Genomic DNA, 27,071 nt, shown 5'->3' with positions numbered 1-27,071 from the left:
TTTATTATTATTGTATTATTTATTAATAATAATAATAATTATATATATATATATATATATATATATATATATATATATATGAAAATAATACATTCTTAATTAAAAAAAGGACAGAAATATAAAGAAAATATTATGGAAAATTATATGTAGCCTATGTGTGTACACACACACACACACACACACACACACACAATTTTCCATAATATTTTCTTTATATTTGTGCTTTAAGTTATAAGCATTTTTGTCCTTTTTTTCTGACATTTGTCTTCTGAAAGTTCCCATTCAACAGCATGCCAAATAATATTTATGGAGAGAATTTAATTTTTAAGCTACAATATTTTTTAATTCACTGCACGTGTGTGAAAAATGTCAAATGAAATAAATGAACGCAGTCAAACTAAGACCATTTAAAACTTTTAATTTCAGTTATAAATAGCACAGTATTTTTCACAATATATTCAGTCATGTGTTTCCATGTACAAGTGAAAAATACACTTTCTGAACATCTGTGTATTGAATTAATTTACCGTTAGTGAAACAAAAAATAATACATTCAGATAAATCTAAACTCTTACTGTACAACTATTAAAAGTGTACATCATGTAAACGCTCTTTATCTGAGCAAGAGCTTTATACAGGCAAAGTCTTCAGTAAAGGCCTACAAATACTGTAACGTGTGTGTGTGTGTGTGTGTTAATTAGATGGCCAGTTTGCAGTAAAGAGGAAATTATGTTTATGTACATTCTCAGTGTTACTGCCAACTTGACTCGAACTTAAATGATTAAAACATTTTTTATATGTAATCATATCATAAATGGCAACATCACAGTGGTTTCATCTACTGTTTTCATTTTCTCAGTATATTTCTCTCCTGTGAGATACGATCTCAGAACAGGAAATGACTCTTAAGGGAGGTGATATCCCAGAATGCACTGCATACCTGCTGTGAGCCTGTTATATTCGTTTAGTCTCCGTTCGTCTCTCCTGTCTGTTTTTCCTCACGTCTCCCTCTCTCTTCTGGACGGCGTTCAGTGTCTGAGTGAGTTCACATCAACACCTGCTGTATAGAGTTCAACAGAAGTCGTTTCCCCTTCACTCACTCATCACATCATCCAATTCCACTCAGTCTGGGGAACTAAAGCGGTTTCACTTCTCTTTCTTCTGCTTCAATGTTGCAACATCCATTATTTACCAACATTAAAAATGTCTGAATGTGATTCACTTGATCAAGTGGAAAAAAAAATATATTTTTTAAAAAAGCAAATAAAACAAAGATTACAAGTACATTTTACAAGAAAACACAGTGGACCCTATCTTGCACCCAGCTCAATTGACTTTGTACACCGACGCATGTATCATTCCTATTTTGCACCCGACGCACAGCGGACTTTTCCCTCCACAGACGCACGTCGGTAAATTAGGGAATGAACTTGCGCTCCCGGGGGAGGTTCAGCGAAAAGAGGAGGCATGTTCCCGCGCAACTGTTCCCTGGTGCTATTTTGCAGTTTCAGAAAACAATTCCACCACTGACCAGGAAAAGCCTAGTCTAAAGTCAGTGGCGCGTTCAGATGCTATTTTAAGGGCGCATGCTTGGCCATAATGTAGCGTGTGCACAACGCGCATACACTTTGCTTATCTCATCTACACAGACGCAGCCGTTCACATTTTTGCAAACCATACATAATTACAAGGAAATATATTCCACACGAGGGAAATCATTGTGGTGTCCATGAAGATGTGAAAAATAGGCATAAATCTAGCTTACACATTTACCCAAATTATTTGTTTAAACCAGGCTAATTTGTGTGGGTTTCTCCATCCCCAATGTCACTTCTCTGTGTTTTACGGCCCTGACGAGAACGTCGGTCTCCTCGGCTGTGAACCCCTCATGCAGATCCGCCGTTATAATAGCAATCCGCTATAGAACAAGCGCGCCTGCTCTTAAAGGGAATGTGAGATGACGCTCTGATTGGTTTATTTCACGTTACGCCCAAACCACACCTATGAATAATGTAGTTACTTCAGACCAACTCATTTTAGATTTGCGTCGGGCACAAGAGTCATTTATCCCGCCGGTATAATAGCAACAACGCCCAATACCCGCCCACAAAGTTACTTGCATTCCAGATCCTTAAAATAGGGCCCAACGTCAGTCATTCAACTTCAGAATTTCATGTTCAATTCAATGTGTTACACATGGCTTCTCTTTTTGTGAAATTTACTAGCAATTTCTGAGTAAACATTGTATATAAACCATTTTTTGTGTATCTGTATCTATGAGCCTCAAATCTTTTCTCTTCACTAATATTTGCTTTTCTTTATTATAAAGTCACAGTGTGTTTGAATTAGGTGTTTTTAGTGGATGCATAATATCCCCAAATCCCTACCCCCCCCCCCCCACACACACACACACACACACACACACACTCCCCCACTCCACTTCCAAACAAGATAATTAATCATCAATAATACCATTTGTAGCCACTAGATTCCTGTATAGCCCTATATATTAAAAATATATAAACAGGTTTTGTGCAATACCTTGTGCAATACCAAGTTGTTCTCAGACATAATTACTTTTAGCATTTGGATACATATTTAGATCTTATCAATGACTACTTTGTCAACATCTTTTTGGTTTGAAATGTTGATTTTAAGTGTCAGTTTTTGCATTATCATCACAGTCAAACCTATAAAACCCTTTGTTACCCCAAACTACACATAAAAGCTTGATCAGTCACATGAAAGTAATCATAACAAATAATGATTCAGTGCTCAGCTACTAGCCCTATTCGGACGGGACTAGTGTAACATGGAGAGGAGGGGTAAAGTAATAATTACCAGCGCTTCTCAGTGATTTTAGGCCCGTCTGAATGTGCATCTTAGTGATCATGACGGATAATGTCAGTAAAGATTACGGCGACTTTTACCTTCAGTAAAAAGGTCTGGAAAAATGACCTCAGGTAATACTAATCCCGTGTGAATAGACCCGCTGTAAATATGCACGTTAATATTTCCTGTTTAAAAGTAGTTTTCCGCGTTTTTTCCAAGTATGGAGACGCTTGAAAAAGCATCAGATGCGTTCTAGACGCTGGGACGAGTCTGTGGCAAAACTCAAGTGTTTCACACACATTCAGATCAGAGAGAAGATCGACAGCACTTGTTAGAGGCACGAAACATCTTTTAGCGTTAGCTAAGTGTCTATTACCAACACAATCCAATCTGAAGATAATTAATACATCGTTCGACCGTACATAACCGTTTTATATATATAAATATAGGTTATATGTGTTTGGCACGTGATATCAGGAAGCAGCGTAACACACACATGACGACAGGAGTGACAGCGATGTACAAATCGAGTTACTCTCCCACTTCGGCTAGTTTACTGAGTTATCTTATCCCGTGCGAATTGGCCATTAATATTACAGACGTCCTGTGGTGAAATTACATTACTCCATCTACCCTTGTAAAGTTAATCCCGTCCAAATAGGGCTTATTCTACTTATTAATCACGCTATGCCTTCTATGTGTATTCCGCCGCCGCTTGCATTAAGTGCTGTTAGAATTGAATGAATCGATTCAGCTTTGCGACGGCATCTGTGAAGATGTGTTACATTTGATAAAGTGGTTTAAAAAACAATCAACGTCTGTCTTCATTTTACCACTAGATCTACTGTTTGAGCATTTTAAAGCATTCACACATCCGTCTATAAGCTGTTTTGCTTGTGAAGTGTGTTTCTGTACGTTAAGTGACACTTGATTTGATTTTCTGTGACTGATGAATGACTTTCAGACATTTTTAAGTGTCTCAAGTGTCCAGATTCTTTTCCTAAACTACTTTATACTTTTTGTCACGTAAACCGTCTCTCTCTCTCTCTCTCTGTCCATCTGTCTGTCTATCCATCTGTCCGTCTCAGGGTTGTTTCTTGGCGTTCCTGCCGAACTTGTCACTGAGTTGTTGAATGAGGTCAGCCAGTTCTCCAGTGGTCTGAGATTTCTCTTCCAGCAGCTCGTAGCGCAGACTGGAGATGTCCTGTTTTATTTCCTTCAGTTCACCTGTAACACACACACACACACACACAGAGAGAGAGAGAGAGAGAGAGAGAGAGAGAGAGAGAGAGAGAGCTTGAGTTACTTGAATATAAGCAGACTTTTTCTAAAGAAAGTACAAGTCATCAACAAGACACATGATTTGAGGTGACCACAAACAAGATGCTTCTGCTTATAAAACACACACACAGTGAAATACAGTGAATTTACTGGGTTTTTACCTTCGTTAACTTCATCATTCTCTCTGTCGACCTGAGCCTTCAGAACATATCGCTTAATCAAACGCTTCATTATCTTCTGTTAAACAGACAGACAGATATGAGGGAGAAAGATCTTGGGATTTTAACAGGATCATGATGAAGTTTCTCGTGGTTTGTTGAGTCTCTCACCTGATATCTTGTGGGGTTTTTGATGGGTTTCTTCAAGGTGTTCAGCTCTCGACTCCTGAGATTTGCTCGATGATGATCGGCCTGAAAAAACACAGATGTTCAGCATATTCAACTGATGTGCATCACAGGTGTATTTCTATCAGTTATAATCAGGTGTATCCAATCATATTCATAATGCATGGCTACTTTGCATTGACTGATTCTTTTGTCATGAGAAACATGATTTTTTTGTCATGTTTTGTTTTGTGTGCATCACATCCCAAATGAAAGGAGAAAGTATTAAAAAGAGATGAAGTGCATCGCATTGATAAAGCATTTAATTAATTAAATTTGTCAAAAAAAAGCATTATCATCTGGTTATGTATATATGTGTGTGTGTGTGTGTATATATATATATATAATAATTTTCAGAAAAAATTACTTCATAATAATATGTCATGCTCATAAGCATATTTTATGTACCATATATCAATGGTCTTGAACAATCTTTTAGCACTTTTAGCAGCTTGTAGCACTGTAGAAATAATTGCTGAATTTATGTTGTATAGAATTAATTGTCCTAAATATTAAAATTTTTAACAATAAATTCTATGCAACATATCTTATACAATTATTTCTACACATATATATATATATATATATATATATATATATATATATATATATATATATATATATATATATACACACACACATACACACACACACACACACACACACACACACACACAATTATTTCTACAATTTAAATGACACATTAAATATTTAAGTTATTGTCACCGTTATGTTCTGTTAGTTTCTGTTTTCACAGACTTTCAGTTTGTTTCATTTGTTACGTGTCCGTGTGCAGAATCCCGCCACTCATCCGTCTCCTTGGTGACCGTCATTATTAGTTCATATGTGTCAGCTGTGTTTAATTATCATCGTTTGTGTTTAGTACGCAACTTGTTCCCTATCCTGCAATCCTTGTTCACAGTTATGTTATTCGTGTGTTTGCTCCTGTCTCCTGTCTTCGTCTGTTCGCCTGCATTCACCCGTGACAATAATATATCATGTATATCTATAATATATAATATTTCTTATATTGTATAAGAAATGTAAATTATAAAAACAATTATTTATAAAAATTCTATATATAAATAAATATATAGAATATATATTTACATATAATTTCTACAATAATTTTCTACAAATTAAAATTATTACATTATTTATTTAAATTATATTTAATGTATATCTATAATATAAAATATTACTTATATTGTATAAGAAAGGTACATTATAAATATAATTGTTTATAATAGTTATACAGTATATATAAATTCTACAATTATTTCTACAATTTAAATTACTAATATATATATATATATATTTTTTTTTTACATATTAAATATTTCAATTATATGTTATTTATATTTATAATATAGAATATTACACTTTATATTTTACCATATGCATATTCTGTACAAAATCTAATTCCTTCCCGCACTCTGTGTTTCAGTGTAAATTCTTTTCAGTATTCTGCATTAGTTCTACAGACGTCTACAGGTTCTACAAGATCATTTCCATTTAAACGATTTTAATCAAAGTCCTTCTGTTCGTCTGCAGCTGTGAACCAGGTGCAAAACTGCAGACGAAAGTGAACTGAGATATCAGTCGGACGGATTAAACCATATAAATTACTTCTACAGTCTACAAGGAACATAAGTTAAAGGGTTAGTTAGTTCAAATGGTAATTTCCAGAGAGGTCCTTTGTCCTCTCTCAGGGTCTGGTCGCTCTTCAAACAGACTGTCCGGCAGCATTTCCTAATTTCTCAATTCTCAATTTCTCTCCCTCATGTTGTTCAACCCCGTAAGACTTTCGTTCATCTTCAGAACACAAATGAAGATATTTCTGATGAAATCTGAGAGCTGTCTCACTCCTCCATAGGCTTCTAGGTAATCGAGATCTGCCATCCCAGAAAAGTTAGTAAAGACATCGTTAAAATAGTGACTACAGTGGCTCAACCTTAAGTTTATCAAGCGACGAGAATACTTTTTATGAGCAAAACAAACAAAAATAACGACTTTATTCAACTCCCACTGTAGTCACTTGGACTATTTTAACGATGTCTTTACTAACTTTTCTGGGATGGCAGATCTCGATTACCTAGAAGCCTATGGAGTAGTGAGACAGCTCTCAGATTTCATCAGAAATATCTTCATTTGTGTTCTGAAGATGAACAAAAGTCTTATGGGGTTGGAACAACATGAGGGAGAGAAATTACTGACAGAATCTTCATTTTTGGGTGAACTAACCCTTTAAGTTAAAACCAAATATGTAAGTGTCCTGGAATTGCATAATTTAGTGTGTTAGTATAGGATTGTGTTTTACCTTCGGCCGTGAATTGAGCATGCCCATCTCCAGCTCGTTGTTATGCAGATGACCTTTGCCCTTACACAGTCGTATAAGGCAGGACTTGACTCGGATGATCAGGTAGTAGAAGGATTTCGGGGTGGGCACCAGGTTATACGGCACAGGCAACGTCCGTCCCTCATCGAAATACGACAACCAGAGTTTGGCACGAGCAAACTTCCACTCCACATCAGCGTCTTCCTGCAGAGATTCAACACAAACATGAAGACCTAAATCATATCACTCACTTAGGGAGGCTTCTACGTCAATAATGTGAAGTAAAACACTTTAACATCTGATTTTGCTGGATATCAGCAGTGCTGGCATGGTAACTGATTATATGTATATGTTACAAAAATATTGGTAAGTTTATTCCCAATATTTTTTTATTTTTTTTGTCAGTCAAACCCCTTTGACCTAAATTTAGATTAAATTAATATTTACTTAAAGTATCCCTGAGATTTTAAAGTTAAAATGTCAATAATTGATCAACACATTGGCATGTTTACAGTTCTGTCACATTCACATGCAGGTCGACAAATAAAACATTTCATCTTTTTTAGTGTTCAAGTGTTTTATTTTGATAGTTTTAATTAGAAATTGTTATGATTTAATTACCTATTAACTCACAAACCCCCTGCAGTTTAGTAATGCTTAATGTCGTTGATAACAAAGAAAAATGTTCTTTCTCTTCACATTTTCTATTAATATGGTAGTTGAGTTAGGTGAAAATAATCAAAAATACCTAGAATGTGTAATCTAGATCACTAACTACAATTTCAGTTATGTAATTTGTAATCAGTAATGGACTACAATTTAAGTAATCCACTGTATAAAATGATTGTGATTTTAATGGTCAAAGACTGTAAAATGCTACAATGAAAAACTGTTAACTGGTTAACAGAAAGTCTCCTTACTATATTCGGTAAACAACTGTGATAGATCTAACGGTACATTTAATGTAATTTTACTGTAAAATACCGTTAACAGTTTTTAAAAAACGTACATTTACATTCCCACAATTCCCTGCGTGACACTTCACATTTGATGTGTTTTTGTTGAAATAACTATGTTTCTTCATACTTTTCATAGTTTTTTTTTTTCTAATCAGTTATGACATTAGGGTTTTATGTTACATTTAATGTTGTTAAATTAATGTTTATTGCATTTTTTACATTTCATGTGTGTTACCATGATGGTGTTTAGTGTTTGTGTGAATGACACTGTGCAGCTTCTATATATTAATATTAACTTTCTTAGTAAAGAGCTGTCAGTGATGAGCTTTAATTCATCATGTGATTTCTCATCACCTCTGTGATTGGTGATTGTCAATGTATAACTATGGTACAAAACAGATATTAATACTTCATTAGGTCAGTTAATTAACATTATATCAGATAATTAAATATGGTTTATTACTGTAAATTTAAGTAAAGTCTGTAAAATCTAAAATGGTGCTACCGTTTTTTTTTTTACAGTAAATTTCTGGCAACCACAGCTGCCAGTTTTTTTACTGTAAATTTAACAGATTTTTTTTTTTTACCGTGTCCCCAGAACTGTTTTCCGGTAAATTTAACTTGCTTTAAGGAGGCTTAGATATGTTTTGTTATTCAGAACTGAGTGCCCGTACCTCTATTTCCTGGTAGGAGCTGTTGATCATGGCGATCAGCATGTTGAGAAGAACCACCACCATCGTGACGTTATAAACCCCGTACAGCACGTAACCGATGTTCTCAATGAACTTATGATCATACTTCAGAACCACGGAAATCACCTCGGAGAGCCCAAATATGGACCAGAACAGAGTCTTGAAGCTCTCCTCAACCCTGTCAACACACACAGATCAGAGGAACACGTCACTGCTCAGATCCCTCGCTTTCACGGCTCATCTAATGAAAATCAACTGAAGTTTCTCATCAAATTTGATTCAAAAATTATACTTTAGACCAACAAAATTACATTTAGTGGTTCAAAACTTAGATTTTGTTTTAATACTAATCAAAAATATTTATTTTCCCGAAGACAAAACCATACAAAGTAAAAAATATTTTGGGTAACACTCTGGTCCCGTAAGTTAAAGTTAGTTAATGCATTAACTAACTGTAACTAACAATGAGCAATGCACTTGTTACAGTATCAATAATCATAAAACTGTTTATTGTTCCTTCATGTTAACTTGAGTCCATTAAATAACAGATATAAGTTTTAATTTTAACAATGCATAAGTAAATGTTGAAATTAACATCAACTTAGAGGAATAAATGCTTTAGAAGTATTTCCATTGCTAGTTCATATTAATTAATGGTAACAAATGGAACCGTGATGATAAGTGTTGCCAGATTATTTATTTTAAAAACCAAGCCAAAATGTTACTTAATATAAGTCAATTTATTTTTTGTTTGTTTAACAACATATGTTCACCATAAACAAATGAAATACGAGATTAGTCAATGTTTAATTTAGTTTACTTACTATGAATAAAGACAACATAAGATCTTAATGTTTACTGTGAAGTCTTTTTAAAATATGCATCATATGTTCTGCTATGCACTAAAAGACAAACAAACAGAAAAAACAATGAAACTTACAATAATTATAGCTATTATGTGTTCTGCACATTAACATTTGAGCGAAATTATAATATTTAAATAAAATTGAGTAACACTTTATTTTAGATTGTCCTTGTTACGTTACATGTACTTACCATAGTAATAACAGTAAATTATGCATAATTACATGCAACTAACCCTCAACCAAATCCTAATCCTACCCTAACCCTATAGTAAGTACATGTAGTTATAGTCACCCTATAGTAATACTCTCCTAGCAAAGTTCTATACGGAACCTTCAAGGGTTCCGTCAGGCACTTCATATAGAATTTCTTAGGGGTTCCATCTTGGGATAATTTTATGGATTAAGTTTTAATTAATTAATTAATTCATTCATTTTGCTTTAATTCATTTGTAACTGTAATTAAATTGTATGAATTAAACATCTTGTAAACACTTTATCACTAGAAAAAAAAAATCTGTTAAACATTGTTGTGAACTTAGAATCGAAAGACCAGGAGACTTGGTTGTTTCTTCAGCAGGATTCTTTATTGAGAACACGAGCTGTCTACAACCCTCGTCATGACACTGTGTGTGTGTAGGTTGTCGGCAGCTGCAGTCACCAAGTCTGACGTGAATGTTCTCTTACAGTTTCTATAAATTTAGGGGCAGGAACCGAAAAAGACTGGTTAGGGTTTAGGAACTGGTTCTAGACTGAGAGTGCTGCCCACCCTAATCCACTCAGCATATCTATTCAAACACTGAGACCCGAGTACAGGACTGGCTGGACTTTCTTGCTAAAACACAAACTCCAAGAGTTTCAGTAAAACAGGACTGACCAGAGTCTTTTGCTAAAAAACTCTGATAATAATAATTTATACCTAACCTTAACATGCTAAATTCAATGTAAACCTAAATTAAACATTTTAATAAATTTGCATTCCCACAACATAAAAAAATTGTACTAATGCAATCATTTATGGCATAAAGCGTTCTTTAACATTGAGTCAAGAACCCATAGGCCGTGTGTCCACCAAAGCATTTTTTTACGCGGCTGGCGTGTTTTTTCAATTGTTTTTTTAAACGCCATGAGCGTAACGAGGCGCTGAGCGTCTTTTTCACGTTGAAGCGCTGAGCGATCTGTGTTTTTTACAGGTCGCCGAGAGTTGAAGAATGTTCAACTTTGGGTAAAACGCAGCGCTCATCACTGTCACTTTTTACCCAACCGTCCAATCACAGTGGAGGAGGGGCGGGACTAATACCACACCGACCAACCGCCACATTCTGCTTGTACAGCATCAACAGAGGACAGCAACAAGCATAATAATGGGACAAAATCAAACCAGAGCCAGAGAAAATACATTACACTGTATCGACATTTTAATATAGAATCAACACAGAAACAAAATATCAAGTGGCAACCTCCCTGTCTCTCTCTTGAAACCAACATGGAAGTGAATTAAATGGCAATTCATCGACTGGCCGCTTGAGGCTGGCTGCAGAAGTGAGTCAAATCTGCATCTCCCCCATGTTAAATGCCCAACTTTACAGCAGAAAAAAAAAACATGTTTACAGCCTGGAGCAAAAAGTGGCTTTGGTCTATACTGCTAATTTTGCCCTTCATGACGACTGTGAGGGGGGTGAATTTTTTCATAACTCATTCGTTTAAATTATATTAAGCCTTAAAGTTCTGCATAATTAAGGGTGTGTCCACTTTTGAGTGACAGGTGGATTCCCGCTGCTGTGGTCATTAGTCATCATTAGCCGTGTGTCTGCTGTCAGTTAGCCGTCACGTTACCTCAGCTCATTGTCTGACTGTAAAAATAAATCAATTCGGGAGTGACGCGCAGCCAAGATGGCGACGGTCGGCAATGCCCACTTTAGGCTTCAAAAACGGTCTTCAGAAACCTACGGGTGACGTCACGGACACTACGTCCATATTTTTTTACAGTCTACGCAAAATATGTGTGAAATTAGATACTAGTAACACTTTCGCGGATATTCCGTATCATAACAAGCAAAGCGTCTCAACTGAAAAAAACACAACTCTGGCAAAAACGCTCTCAAGCGCCACAGCTAGGCGTTTACAGCAGAGACTAGCTGGCTAAAAACGCTTTGGTGGACACACGGCCTTAGAGTTCACCATAGAGCCCCATTGAACCTTTTTTTCTAAGAACGATGCACTTTAAATAATAAAAATGTCTGAAATACTTTAAATAATTAAAATGCTGAAATGGATAGATGCGCAGATAGAGAGAGTTTTGTTAATAAACATTGGACTCAGTTTGAGAGCAGTTTTGACCTCTTCTGAAACTCTAGAGGAGACTCGTGTGAGACTCAGCAAGATTCTGGCAGATCTTTGAGATTGTGCTGTCTTGAAACATTGTTATTCCATCTGCACCTGTTTTTACACCAGAGCTGCATTCATGAGCCGAATGACTGCAGAATGAAGATGATGAATCACCCGGCGCTTCAGACTGGAGAACAGACGAGCTCATGGTCTGCTAAATAATGCATTTGTGTTTGTGTTTTAATGCTGAACTCATGGAGTAGACACAGTCAAGGTCTCACTCCCTCCGCATCGCTCTGCACTTTTACACTGGACTATAAATCAACAACAGAAGTATAGAAGTGTATAGAAGTAAACAAGTGTGCATTGTGATTGTTTTCATGATAATTAAACACTTTTTTCAGTCCAAATTCTCACTGTAATGCATCTGGGTGCTTTACTTTTGTGTTAATTTGTAATTCTCATTAGAAAATGACACATTATAATAAATCATTTAAAAATACTTTACAATTTAAATGATATATCATTGCGTTTTTCACATTACAGTGCTGCAAAAGTTGGGGTAAATACACTTAATTTAATAAAATGCATTAAACATTAATGGTTCTTTATGCACAATATACATTTCTTTTTCTTATAGTTTTGGGGTAAAATATGAGCAGATTCTCACAGATATTATTTCCCTCTCACATATGATTTAACTACAATTAAATCTTATTACATATATTTCCATATTAAATATAATTGCGTTCACTTTTCTTCCATTTTTTTTTTCATTGTGAGTATAATACTCAACGTTTTCCTTCTTTTAATTTAAGTCTCTCTGTTTCACACAGTCTCTCATTTATTATTAAAATATCTAGATGCGGTTTAGAGTTTCTATCTCTAGTAATTTATCTATGATTTCAGACAGTAGGTATATTATAGCCACGAGCAACTGGTTTTATTAACATGTAAATCGCATTATAAAGACAGTATTCAAAAAATAATCCACCTAAGAAGTTCTTCTGTTATGATCTTCTGCTCTCTCTCTCTTTCTATATTCCCTCATAAATGACATCCCCTTCTCTTTATTGTTCTTAATGACGCTTCTCTTCTACTCGTCTTTCCTGTTTTCCATCCATTTGTCTGCGTCTGGAGAAAGACTCACTCGCTTTCCACCCAAACACACCCAATGAATATTAGATGCCATCAAAAATGATGAAATGATCTCGTCTCTTTAATATGAAGCATTTCCTCTGTGTGATGAGAGACAAAAACTTCAGTTCCTCCATCATTCTTAACAAGATCAAAACCCATTAAGTGTGTGTGTGAGATTTTAGCTATTAGCTAAACCTGACCCCTGAAGTAAGGGTACGTTTACACGACAATGATGTACTAAAAACGGATCTGCGAAAATGACTAAAAACGCTGTATTCTGCTGCCAGGCCAGTAGGTGGCGATGTCACTTTGTAAAGAATTTTATATATATATATATATATATTTTTTTTTTTTTTATTGAATTAAAATTTACATACAAAATAGGCATTGAACAAACAATATTAACTTATCACTTTGTAAAGAAACACTTTGCACCTATAGACTGAACGCGTAATACGCATGCGCATGACGTCACCGTTTTCACAAATTTGCCAACAACTCGGAAAATAACTAATGTATATATTGCAAAAACTTTTGGGTTGACTTTTCAAATTTTGTTAAAAGGTATCTATCTTTAAACTTATGTATAAGCCAAAAAATTTAGTTTTTTGGTGACTCTCTGAAATTAGACCCTTATCATTTTTAATTTATTGTTAACTTGCTACTTTTTCTTGCCAAATTTTATATTCACAAGTGTACATTTTCAAAGAAAACTCCTTCTTTTTTCATTTTAAGAAACATTTTGATATATATTTCAATTATTTGAGGAACTCTAAAAACACTGCTGCATGTAAGACTCTGCAATGGTGTCAATCATCTAAGCTAGTTTAATATTCTTTATGTTTATGTAATGTAACCCCTCTGTATTGTGTATTGTTCATTGTTTATTACTGTCCTGTTTTGTATTTGTTATTACTGCATAATAAATAAATAAAAAAAAAAAATTTTAAACTCAGAAAATAACTATAGTCAGAGAATGTCTAATAAGGGGAGAAGTTCCACTCTCAGTAAACTTCCGGCTTCTGAACTGGTTGCAGTTCCACTCTGGTTCCACATGAGGGCGCTCACAGGACGAGTGCAGAATGAATGGAGGTCTATGAGCTATACCCCTCAAAATCCACTTTTCTCAGGATATAATTTTTTGTCTAGTAATTTGAATGTTGTATTCGAAAGGAGATGCAAAGAAATTACACATTGCTGGGTGTTAGATTTTTTAGAGTCACTTATTTGCTTTAAAAAGTCTTTAAAAATGTCATTGACGTCATACACATCGTACGACCAGAGATACTGCTTTACGGCAATCCTTCAGTCACTTTGGTGCTTTCGCGCTCTGCACTTTCTTTTCTCTCGAGGCATCGACAACACAGCTGACACAGGTAAACACACGTGCTAGAAGAGGTTTTGTTTTGTTTGTTTCTGGTCCCGCTTCGGATGCCACGATGCCATCAAGCGGTATCTCTGGTCGCAATCAGTCCTTCACTGACCAATCAGCGTTCATTAGCAGAATGCTAGCGTGTTATGGGCAACAACAACTCAACCTGTAAGAAATCGAAAGGACATAAGTACTTGTTCATTCAACTTTCGACCTATAACCCATGTTGAACTTGCAAAACCTACAATCAAATCTGAGATTTCTCAACGGCAATCGGGGGAAAGAGACAAATCTAGCCCCATAGACTCCCATTCAGTCTGCACTCATGGGTGATTGCCCCCAGTGGAACTCTGGTGGAACTACAACCAAAATTCGGTACAATAGGACTTAATAGGGAGTGGCCAGGCTCTCCGTAGACGGGCTCTGCTATAGTTTTCAAAAATGTGCACTTTGAATCCAGTTTTCAAAAGTTTGTGTTTTCAGGCCCCCAAAACAATGATGTGGTGTAAATTAATGTTAGTTTTCCATTGTGTAAACGGCCCTTTAAATCTGACAAAGGATTTAAATTTGTCCTACTTATTGAAGACTAAGATTAAGGATGAATTTGAAAACGTGTTGTAGTGTGGACTGTGAAAACCAATCTGTGCATTAAATCTGTCACTGGGCGCTCGATTTCAATCAGCATGTCCTCTTCGAAGACAGCTGACTGTGGAGGAGGCGCATGGCAAAGCTTTCGGATTATAACGAACTTCACAGAAGTCTACAGAAGAGCTTCTCAACTTGTTTAGCTTCAGATGTGAGTCTATGTGTGGCTTAGTAACGAATCAGTTGCATTGTCCTAAAACCGCACAAACAGAAGCATTCAACACTCATCCTAATTATATTTTCTTTGCACTGTTCTCTCTGCTTCTCTCCTTTGTGTTTCACAGAATAATCACAGTGTTGTTTAAAGAGGCAGGCAGAGAGACTCTTTCTGACTCATGTTTAGGTCATCTACCTTCCTTGAAACACACACACACACACACACACACACACACACACACACATACACACACACACACACACACACACACACACACACACACACACACACACACACACACACACACACAGCAGGTTCCAGTTTTGTGTTCGTTTCTCTTCCTTTGCTTTACGCCCACAGACTGGGCAAGAAAACCTTCTCCTCTCTATATCTATTTCTCTCTTTCTTAAAATATCATCCATAGACTTTCTGACCAGTCTGACTTTCATTCTCCTGTGTTTACAGGAATAGCTCTCATGTCTTCTGCTTCATCAGGTCTTTAACATTTATATGTATTTCATTTAGCAGATGCTTTTTTTTTAATCGATTTACTAACGAGGTCTGGCGATTCATCCGAACCAAACCACCAGCGAACCTCAGGATTTTTGGCTCTGACCCAGAATGCAAATGAGGGGGGCGGGGTCTTGAAAACTGTCCAGAAAAATGACCTTTGAAAAAAACCTGCATAATTCATACATTGCAATAATCTACTAATACAATTGATTATTTCATGTCTTGTTTTTTCAACATTTCTCTTCATTTCCGTTTCTCTTTCTGTCCTGTTAAACTGAGCGACATTCAGTTGAACTGATTGTTGAAGAGCTCTACACACACACACACACATATATATATATACATATATATATATATATATTTGATAATAATTATTTTGAATTTGTTAGTTTATTTTGAACTTCATAGAAATGTATACACTCACTGGCCACTTTATTGGGTACATCTTACCAGTACCGGTTGGAGCCGCTTTTGCCTTCAGAACTGGCTTAATTCTTTAAGGCTCAGATTCAACAGGGTGCTGGAAACACTCAAGATCATCCATGATGTGAATCTCCTATTCCAACACATCCCAAAGCTGCTCTATAGGACTGAGATCTGGAGACTGTGGAGGCCGTTTGAGTTTAGTGAACTCACTGTCATGATCAAGAAACCAGTTTGAGATGATTTGAGCTGATCAGAAGATGATACACTGTGGTCATAAAGAGATGGACATGTTCATGTAAACTGAGATGTTTAATCGATGCTCAGTTGGTACTAAAGGGCCCAAAGTGTGCCAAGAAAATGTCCCTCCACACCATTACACCAGCAGCAGGAGCCAGAACCGCTGAGACGAGACACCATGATCATGCTTTCATGTGGTTTACGCCAAATTCTGACCCGACCATCTGAATGTAGAAGCAGAAATCAAGACTCATCAGAGCCGGAGACGTTTCTCCAATCTTCTCGTCTAATGTTAGTGAGCCCGAGTGAATCGCAGCCTCAGTTTGCTGTTGGTCTTCTGCTGGAGCTTCAACATGTTGTGTGTTCAGAGATGCTCTTCTGCAGACCTCGACTGAGACGAGCGTTTATTTGAGTCGCTGTTGCCCTTATCAGCTGAACCAGTCTGGTCATCCTCCTCTGACCTCTGAGGCTCACTGGATATTTTCTCTTTTTCGGCTCATTCAAACTCTAGAGACACTTGTGTGTGAAAATCCCAGAAGATTAGCAGATTCTGAAACACTCAATCACGCCGCGTTCAAAGTCTCTTAAATCCCCGTTCTGATGCTCAGTTTGACTCAGTAGATCGTCTTGATCATCTCTACATGCCTGAATGCATTGAGTTGTAAATGTAGATGTTTGCATTAATGAGCAGTTGAACAGGTGACCTAATAAAGTAGCCAGCAAGTGTATATACACTCACCTAAAGGATTATTAGGAACACCATACTAATACTGTGTTTGACCCCCTTTCGCCTTCAGAACTGCCTTAATTCTACGTGGCATTGATTCAACAAGGTGCTGAAAGCATTCTTTAGAAATGTTGGCCCATATTGATAGGATAGCATCTTGCAGTTGATGGAGATTTGTGGGATGCACATCCAGGGCACGAAGCTCCCGTTCCACCACATCCCAAAGATGCTCTATTGGGTTGAGATCTGGTGACTGTGGGGGCCATTTTAGTACAGTGAACCCATTGTCATGTTCAAGAAACCAATTTGAAATGATTCGAGCTTTGTGACATGGTGCATTATCCTGCTGGAAGTAGCCATCAGAGGATGGTTACATGGTGGTCATAAAGGGATGGACATGGTCAGAAACAATGCTCAGGTAGGCCGTGGCATTTAAACGATGCCCAATTGGCACTAAGGGGCCTAAAGTGTGCCAAGAAAACATCCCCCGCCCACACCATTACACCACCACCACCAGCCTGCACAGTGGTAAAAAGGCATGATGGATCCATGTTCTCATTCTGTTTACGCCAAATTCTGACTCTACCATCTGAATGTCTCAACAGAAATCGAGACTCATCAGACCAGGCAACATTTTTCCAGTCTTCAACTGTCCAATTTTGGTGAGCTCATGCAAATTGTAGCCTCTTTTTCCTATTTGTAGTGGAGATGAGTGGTACCCGGTGGGGTCTTCTGCTGTTGTAGCCCATCTGCCTCAAGGTTGTGCGTGTTGTGGCTTCACAAATGCTTTGCTGTATACCTCAGTTGTAACGAGTGGTTATTTCAGTCAAAGTTGCTCTTCTATCAGCTTGAATCAATCGGCCCATTCTCCTCTGACCTCTAGCATCAACAAGGCATTTTCGCCCACAGGACTGCCGCATACTGGATGTTTTTCCCTTTTCACACCATTCTTTGTAAACCCTAGAAATGGTTGTGTGTGAAAATACCAGTAACTGAGCAGATTGTGAAATACTCAGACCGGCCCGTCTGGCACCAACAACCATGCCACGCTCAAAATTGCTTAAAATCACCTTTCTTTCCCATTCTGACATTCAGTTTGGAGTTCAGGAGATTGTCTTGACCAGGACCACACCCCTAAATGCACTGAAGCAACTGCCATGTGATTGGTTGATTAGATAATTGCATTAATGAGAAATTGAACAGGTGTTCCTAATAATCCTTTAGGTGAGTGTATATCTATGTGTGTGTGTGTGTGTGTGCATGCATTTATGCATTTTCAAATCATTCGGCAAAATCCTTGACTGACAGACAGCTTTAGGGGTGACATTTTTCAAGAGTTTCTTAAATGCTTTTATCTGTTCCCTGCTGAACCCCCCCACCCCCGCACCCCCACTTCTGCCAGCGGGAGAGTTGTGGCTTTTCTCTCCTGGTTCCATGACATTTTCACTCATTCTGTCCATTCCTGTCTGCCTGTTTACTCTCGTTCTTTAACTCTGGAGTGTAAAAGTGCAAACCCTGCAGTGATGCTTCAACAAAGACCCAGTCCAGCATCTCTCTCTCTCTCTCTCTCTCACTCAAAGAAAATTGAATGATGCTGGTTGCAGTGTTACAGTAGTTCATAAAATCCCGTATAAATATAGAGTTTAGCTATTACAAGTTGGTTAATGACTTGGATGTTTTCAGAGGCAAATGTTTGCATGAGTGAGTTCTGATAGTAGAAGAAATGTAAGAAAAAAGGGAAAAAGAGGGAACCTTTTTTTTTTTTTTTTGCTATTTCATGTCTTGAGATTCTGTGTTTGTTTTTGGTTTTTTTTAAATCCAGTGCTCTCATTCTAGTTGGTTTAAAAAAAAATACTAAAAATGTTATATCTTTAATGTTTTTGTAAATAAAGTGATCTTAAAGTCAAGTCTCTCTCTCTCTCTCTCTCTCTCTCTCTCTCTCTCTCTCTCCCTCTCTCGGCTGAATTCATTGAACAGTGAGGCTATACTTGAGCATGTTTGAGGATTCAGACTGTCATTCTCATTCTTTTTAGTGCAAACCTTCTTTGTGTAAATTAGTCTCAGCATTGATTGCTCCTTATTCACTAAACTAACACATCCTAACACTCAGAACGACACTCAAGATGGGGATAGTAGCGTGCAATTACTTTCAGCACATTTTGAGGCACGTTTGCATTAATTGATCTGTATAACGCCTGCAGTGATGAAGCCACTAAAACAGACGGCGCATGCAAAGACAAGCAGACAGCAGTGCTTTTTTTAAATCGAAACTATTCTGTTTTCAAAAAGTCAGTAAATATTCAGGGCAGAATCTGTCGAGATTAAACTGTCATTTTGCGGCAGTAGCACGGCTAAACGTCAACTAGCTAAATGTCAACTACACTTTTGAAATACAAAATCATCTTTGTTGGGAGAAACATTGTTTCAGAGGTGTAGAAATGTATTTGTCACAGCAAATTATGAAAGCAAAAATAATTTCCTCACTGATGAATCATGCACAATAAAACCAGACAATAAAGCAATAAAGTACAAATAGGACTATCAGTCATAGTGGTTGTGCAAGTTAAAGGGGTGGTATAATGTCCTTTTCACAAGATGTAAAATAATTATCTGATGTCCCCAGAGTGTGTATGTGAAGTTTTAGCTCAAAATACCCCACAGATATTTTTTATAGCATGTTAAAGTTGTCAAGTTGAGGGTGAGCAAAAACACACCGTTTTGTGTCTGTTCCTTTAAATGCAAATGAGCTGCTGCTCCCGGCACAGGGGGCGGAGCTTCAACAGCTCGTGTCCTTTTACCTCGCACACACATGCACTGAAAATTTCTAAAACTTTTAGCCTTTTATGTTCAAACCGGAGTCAGACAATGATGGAGAGACTCAAGAAGAAGTGACAACATGTAGACAACATTTCTGAATGGTTAGTTGATGAATTTATGTAGGTTATGTGTAGTTATTTTCTAGTCATTGATTAGCATATTCTGTCTTGATAATCTATAAATCGTGTTCAGGGGGCGGGGTTTATGTAAATTCTAGGGTTGGTGATGTCACTAACCCGGGAGGAATGTGGTGTAGTCTCTACCAGCCGTTTGTTGTAGTCCTTAAAAAGCGATTTCTTTAAAAGCAAATATCTCCCTTTGCTTTGAACTTTGAGCGTTGTAACTTTGCAGATGTTGTTTATGATCAAACAGCAACATTACACACTAACTAAAGTTAGAAAAGTCAAATCATATTCAACCACCCCTTTAACATGTTCCATGTTGTATTTAAGCACTTATTTAAGTCCACGGCACGTACTGATAAAATGTATATGAAAATGCATGAACTGATCAAACGTATAGTCTTAATGCACTGGAAATCACTTTGGATAAAAGCACCTGGCAAATGCATAAATGTAAATGAAATGTCCAGCGGTCAGGGGAAGGTGACAAGCACAGTCTGACTTTATAAAACACAATTTGCACTTTTGCATTTGGCAGATGCTTTCATCTAAAGTGACTTACATTTCATTCAAGATATACATTTGATCATTTCATGCATTCCCTGAATGACCTTGACATTGTTGGCGCCACGCTCTATTGTTTCAGATACTGTGAAAATATCTGTTTTTGATGCGTTCTATTGCTATATTTGAAGTGTCCTATTTACATATTCTTATACCTCTACGTGAAGTTTCTGAGGTTAGTTAAGTTCATTTGAGTCACAGAGCTGTCTGACTGTCTCATGACTAATGAGTTTCACATTCTTCATGTGAACTTTATCAAGAGAGAAGAATCCAGATCCACACTGACCTCTGCTGACAACCATACACAACATGCATTACACGGACCTGACATTGGACTGGAGTCTGCATATATACACAGACATTTATATAGTCACAAATTAAAGAAAATATAAAAGGATTAGTTCTCAACAGCAACAGAAAAAAAAAAACACATGAATTTTACATATGATAAAATGTTAAGTGTTTTTGAGACTGAGAATGAGGATGTTTTTTGTGAAAAAAAAAAAATATATATATACATATATATATATATATATATATATATACTGTATAGCTAGCTATATACAGTGTATATGTATTAATGAATTAAACAACAATGTTATATAAATATAATAACATAATTAAATTATATTATAATTTAATTTAATAACAATAATAATTGTTTATCATTATTTAATTAATTCATTAATACAGTATATATGAATGAATGAATTCAACAACAAAATTATATAAATTATTCATATTATTACTTATTTTATTAATTTTATTAATCAATTTTGTGTCCTGGCAGGAGTGTTGGGAAGAACAACACAACCCCCGTCCTGCAGCCCAGAGAGGTTTGATCTCCAGTGTTTTTCGGGAAGGTTCTCGGCCTGTGTCAGGCGTCACACGTCACCCTGTTCCAGTGGAGCTGGACGTGTTGTGTGTGTCCACATCAAGCTTGAGCTCTTGACGGTTCAGAGACGGCTCATTGATTACATCTGCCCTGCGGCTCGTACAGTCCTAAACCATCTCCATCTCAGCAGGACGCCCTGTGATTAAATCAGAGAGACGTCGATGGGACGCCGTCACTCCTCCCGCATTTAGAGGCATCACGGAGGAGCGTAACCATGGTTTCCGTGGGCCGTTACGGGCCGGTAGCTGGTGAGCTGTTTAATCGACATGCTAATCTCCCACCTACAGCGCACACACAACACATCACAATCAGAGCCAAACCACCATCTGACGCCGAAAACACCAATGAGTTCCTCTACCATAAGAGCGTAATTGTGATTTCTGTAACGATGTGAAAGCTGACATTGTCACTCAGTGTCCACTGTCCAAAACAAAAACTGGCCTTGGAAGTGCATGCTTTCACTAAATGATGCAGATCAGTGGAATGCTGTTCAATATATGGGGCAAAAATGAGATTTTGCCTTATATTTTTATATAATAGATAAGCAATGTCACATGAGAAAACTTGTTGTGTTCAATATCAGCATGATTGCAATTTGAAATAAACAAGGTCATTTAGTAAGTTACATTTCAGACACAAAATATTCGTCTGTTTTTGCACTTCCACCAATAAAAATAGACCCAAATAAAGACAACAGATTCGGTGTTTCGTTCCTGAATGAATCAGCGTTGTTGAACGAGTCAATGATTCAAGAGTCACTTGCTTCATTCCTGAATGAATCAGCGTTGTTGAACGAGTCAATGATTCGAGAGTCACTTGCTTCACTTGCTTTGAATGAATGACTTAATAGGACAGTGACTTGCTTATTTCCCCATAGTTTTACTTTCATATTTTGTAGAATCATTTCATTTTATAATTTTTTTTTATCACTTGATATTTCAATATTCAAAATATTACCATAGCATTTATGCAATTGTAATTGTGGTGTAAATAAATTAGTGCTTTAGATGCAGCTTCAAAATATCGTCTAATTATCATTATGGACAAAATCCCAGAAAATATGGAGATATAATTATGTCAATATCATACTCCCCTAAAAAAATGGAGTCACGGACGCTTAGTATTTTTGTCTTGTTTTTCAGTAAAAATATTGAAACATTCCTAATTCTAGATGCATTTACTTGAGAAAAAAAAATTATCAAAGGCATTTTCTATTCGTTTTAAGAAAAAACCTTAGTTTTGTAAGTCATTTTGCTTTTCTTACTCTTTTTTAAAAGAATGTAAAACACAATTTCAAGACTGCCGAGTTTCAAAGCTGAACATCTTTTGCTGATTTCTCCAGAGGAAATTTAGGAGAACTTCTCTATCAGAGGTTTAGGATCTTGAGGTTTTCTAGTCTATTATTAGGAGCAGTTTTGCACGCTTTATGTGGCGTTTGGACCTTTTAAATAAAAGACACTTAAAGTTGGGGTGCGGGAGAACGGCCCCCGTGAGAACGAATGAACGGCTCATTCTGTTTGCTTTGAAATGAAGCCGGACCGCAGGGATCCCCTTCAAAACCAGCTGACCACAACTTAAAAAACCCATTTACAGAGCGATTTGAGGAAGATTACAGCTGAGCTATTCTCTCATAAGCCTGACATATCTGTGTGCAGAATACAAATCAGCACTTACTGCTCCAAAACAGCAGAGAGTTTACTTTAATAATGCCCTGTTGCAGAAGTGCAAAAACACACAACAACACAGTAGGGAAAAGCGATGTTAAATGCACATCAGTGCAACCAACACTTTATCTGTCCATATGCACAGAGAAAACGCATCGAACTGAAGCCAAACATGCCGCCGGTCACTTTCATTCCATGAGATGGTAATAAGAAAAATATGGAGATCTTCATTAAAAACCTTCTGCTTGATGTTTCTCCCGAGGAACGAGTCCAGAAACATTAAGATTTCAGAAGAGAAACCATTCAAATTGTGCTCAGATAATAGTCTTCATTCAACAGTCTCAAACTCAATATGAATGTAAACATTTCTCAGCAAATTCTTCAAAGATCAAATGATTTAAATATCTTACTGTATGGCAAATATTAACTCCTTTGAGTCTGTTTGTTTTGAGGACATTAACTCAGTTTGACTTGCTGAGATGATAAATTATATAGATAATAATAATAAACATGGTTTGTGTCGAACGCAGTGTTATAAGGAGGACTATTAATTAGTTCTGCTCATTTACAAATGCCACGTTAATAACTAAAAATAATGTTGTACGATCACAGGTCACAGTTATGTTAATGACTTTCAGCAATTATAAAAATGTGTTTTTTATTGATTTATGCACAATAAGTAATTTTCCATTCAGAGCCACATGAAAAATGTACGTACTGTTGGCCAATTACAGCTAACAATAATACCAAATAATTTCATGTTTAATTGAAATAAATGCCTTTATGTATAATGCATTATAAAGATACTCATAAGGCATGTTATAATACATTATATCTTTTCAAAAATAATTGTAAAAAAATAAATTAAAATGCATTATAATAATTGCAGATTTCTTGTTACATCTGAAATTGTTTGTTTGTCATGTGTTTTACAGTACTGTATTATACTTTCTACATAACTATTATAATGTATTATAACTCTGGTTACATTTATTCATGAGATCATGCAATGCATTAAAAGGTGCATTACATGGAATAATGAATGCATTAAAATACTTTTATAATGCATTATTTATGAAGGCTTTATGTAAAGTGTTACAAAATAAACATTAGATTTTTTATTTATGACCGATAAACGATTTTTTCTGTGTTGCATGTGCAATTTAAAATCTGTGTCCTATAATTATGATTACTGTATAAATGTAATTATAAGTAATAAGTATACGTAATGTTAATTTAAAAATGAACTGTACCACAATAATAATTGTATATGTTGTTGGCCAACTGCAGGTCACAGAAATGATAATTAATTTCAGAAATAATGTGTTGCATGTGCAATGTAAAATATGTGTCCTATTATTATAATTATGAGTAATAAGTAAAAGTAATATGTTTAAGTAGTATTAATTAAAGGACCCCTGTAGTGAAAGTCAAGTTTTTAATGTTGTTTATATGGCTATGTGGTGTTTTTAATATGCAAACCATGTGTAAATTCATAAGTCGACAGCATTGCTGAGTATTTTCTCCTTAAAACTGCCGTGAACCAAAGACAGTCTCAAAAACACGCTTTGAAATCTGACGTCACAAACTACCTTGTAACCAATCACATCAACGTGTGATCGTCAACCAGTGGATCTCTGAGCTGAGTGAGTGAGTGGAGGTGGGGCTCATTTGCATATTCATAGAACCGCGTATACTAAATGAGGCAAGGGTGTCGAGTTACATTCAAGATATTTTAAGTCATGAAGGAAAAAACTTTAAATATGTAATTTTGGTGATCAAAGACGAGTTTTAATGGATAAAATTATTGACTAGAGGCCAGAAGGGGCCTTTAAATAATCAGTCGTGCCACATTAATCATTTTACATATTGTCAGCCAATTGCAGGTCACATTAATAATAATTTCAGCAAAAAATGTATAATGTAAATAAATATTTCTTCTTTTGTTATGCATGATAAGGGATGTTTTCCTGTTACATGTGCAGTGTAGGCTTTCATAGACAAATGAGGTCTTGTTTTATAAGTTTCATTACAAGGTGTTTGCACATTGGCAATAAAAAAATTATTATTAATACATGAAAATTCTTACATATAGCCCCTTTCATTTTCTTCAGAATGTGTGTGTTAGTGTGTTGTGTGTGTGTGTGTGTCACTCACGTGGTGAAGGCGGGGTTATATTTGGCCCCCAGGTAATACGAGTACAGGTTGAACATGCCGATCATGAACGCCACGAAGACCATGATGAAGATGACCATGAACTTGAAGATGTCCTTGACGGTTCGGCCCAGGGAGATCTGGAGCGGCCCGAAGCTCTCGTTGGCCGGGAGAATGTAAGCGATGCGAGAGAAGCTGAGGACCACGGCGATGGCGTACAGGCCCTCGGAGATGATCTGAGGATCCGACGGCTTCCACCTGTTCCTCGCTGCAACAGACACACACAGAAACACACACACACACACACACACACACACACACACACACACACACACACACACACACAGAAACACTGGCACATCATCAAGATTTCATGAAATGCTAAACTAACGTCATGCTTCACTTAAAGAGAATCAGAAGTCAAAGGTGGATAATGCTAATGAAGACTTTGTTCAGGGATTCTTAGTGAACACAATGAAGATCAAACACACACACACACACACACACACACACACACACACACACACACACACACACACACAGTCAGCAGTAAAGCTATTTCAAAGATTTCCTCAGCACACACTCTCTCTCTCTCTCTCTCTCTCTCTCTCTCTCTCTCTCTCTCTCTCTCTCTCTCTATATATATATATATATATATATATATATATTATATATATATATATATATATATATATATATATATATATATTGTGTGACTTCAGAGGCTGCGATATCACTTTCACACCAGCAGAGAGCAGCATTGATATCAGATATCAGCACACATTATGTGTGTTCATAACGGCCACTGTCATAACACTGTCTCAGCAATACATATTCTGGGTAACACTTTACAATAAGGTTCATTAGTTAACATTAATTAGTGTATTAACTATCATAACTAACCATGAGCAGTACATTCGTTACAGTATTTATTAATCTTTGTTAATGTTAGTTAGTCAGCTGGTCATTGTTTGCTCATATCAGTTCACAGTGCATTAACTAATGTTAACAAGATGTTAATAAAGTGTTTGTAAATGTTGAAATGAACATTAACAAACATTAATAAATGCTGTGTAAGTGCAGTTCATTATTAGTTCATGTTAACTATAATGTTAACTAATGAACATTATTGTAAAGTGTTACAGTATTCTGTATACAGGGAATATTTTAGTTTTTCCAAAACTATACTGTGCAAGTTCAGTGTTATTTTAGGATTGTATGTATACTATTATAGTATTTATTAATATTAATTAATTTATTAATATTAATTAGCTTTTGTTTTATCTTTTCTCATTTCATTTCATTTTAGCTTTAGTCATTTTATGCGCTTTAGTCATGTTTTACTTTTTTTCTTAAAGGGGTGGTTTACTGCCTTTTTTCTTAGCTTGATTATGTTTATGGGCTGCAATATAACATGTCTTCGTGTTTCGTTTGTTAAAAAACGCCTTATTTTTCATAAATTTCACCTTTATTGTAAGCCGCTTCCTCCTCTGTCATTTGAACGACCGGTTGACTTCCTGATTCTATGAAACCACTCCCTCAGAAAGAGGCAATGAGCTCAGATTGGTTAGTTCGGCCGGTGTGTTGTAATTGGCTAAACTGCGTCCGGAATCTTCACGCCCATTACCTTTACGGGCGACAGTTGCATGTGCTCCGGACCCGGTCAAATGTAATGGTGTCAATATTGCCTCATCAGTTTGAGCCAGAATCAGACCCAGAGAGCGGTGATGAAGAGAGTCAAGCAGAACCTCCGCAAACACGGCTCTTACTAAACGTTTCTGAATGGTAATTTTTTTTAATTATTATTATTTTCTCAAAGAATTCCCATACGCTGTTACTTGAAAATGCTACTGCTGTTTGTTAGCTTTTGAGATACGCTTTCCCCCTGATTAAACATTTAATATAACTGAATACATGACTGAGTAATACCGTTTTTTAAAGATATTGTTTTATTGATAGAAT

The 27,071-nt window shown here is 36.3% G+C and overlaps 1 protein-coding gene across 1 annotated transcript in view; it reads right to left on the bottom strand.

Annotated features, from left to right (window-relative positions):
• Positions 1-407: 407 nt before the first annotated feature.
• Positions 408-27,071, bottom strand: part of trpc7b (transient receptor potential cation channel, subfamily C, member 7b) — a 59,632-nt gene continuing 32,968 nt past the window's right edge. The window contains exons 7-12 of the mRNA XM_081382492.1: positions 25,113-25,377; positions 8,468-8,663; positions 6,817-7,038; positions 4,443-4,523; positions 4,275-4,350; positions 408-4,059 (exon numbers count right to left, since the gene is read on the bottom strand). Coding sequence (XP_081238618.1) covers positions 3,917-4,059; positions 4,275-4,350; positions 4,443-4,523; positions 6,817-7,038; positions 8,468-8,663; positions 25,113-25,377 — 983 coding nt within the window. The 3' untranslated portion in view covers positions 408-3,916. The remainder of the gene's footprint in view (positions 4,060-4,274; positions 4,351-4,442; positions 4,524-6,816; positions 7,039-8,467; positions 8,664-25,112; positions 25,378-27,071) is intronic.

The sequence above is a fragment of the Scardinius erythrophthalmus genome (assembly GCF_964197995.2).
Source record: "Scardinius erythrophthalmus genome assembly, chromosome: 13".
Lineage (NCBI taxonomy): Eukaryota > Metazoa > Chordata > Actinopteri > Cypriniformes > Leuciscidae > Scardinius > Scardinius erythrophthalmus.
Note: the sequence above shows the minus strand (reverse complement) of the source record. Positions and strands in the feature narration are given on the sequence as shown.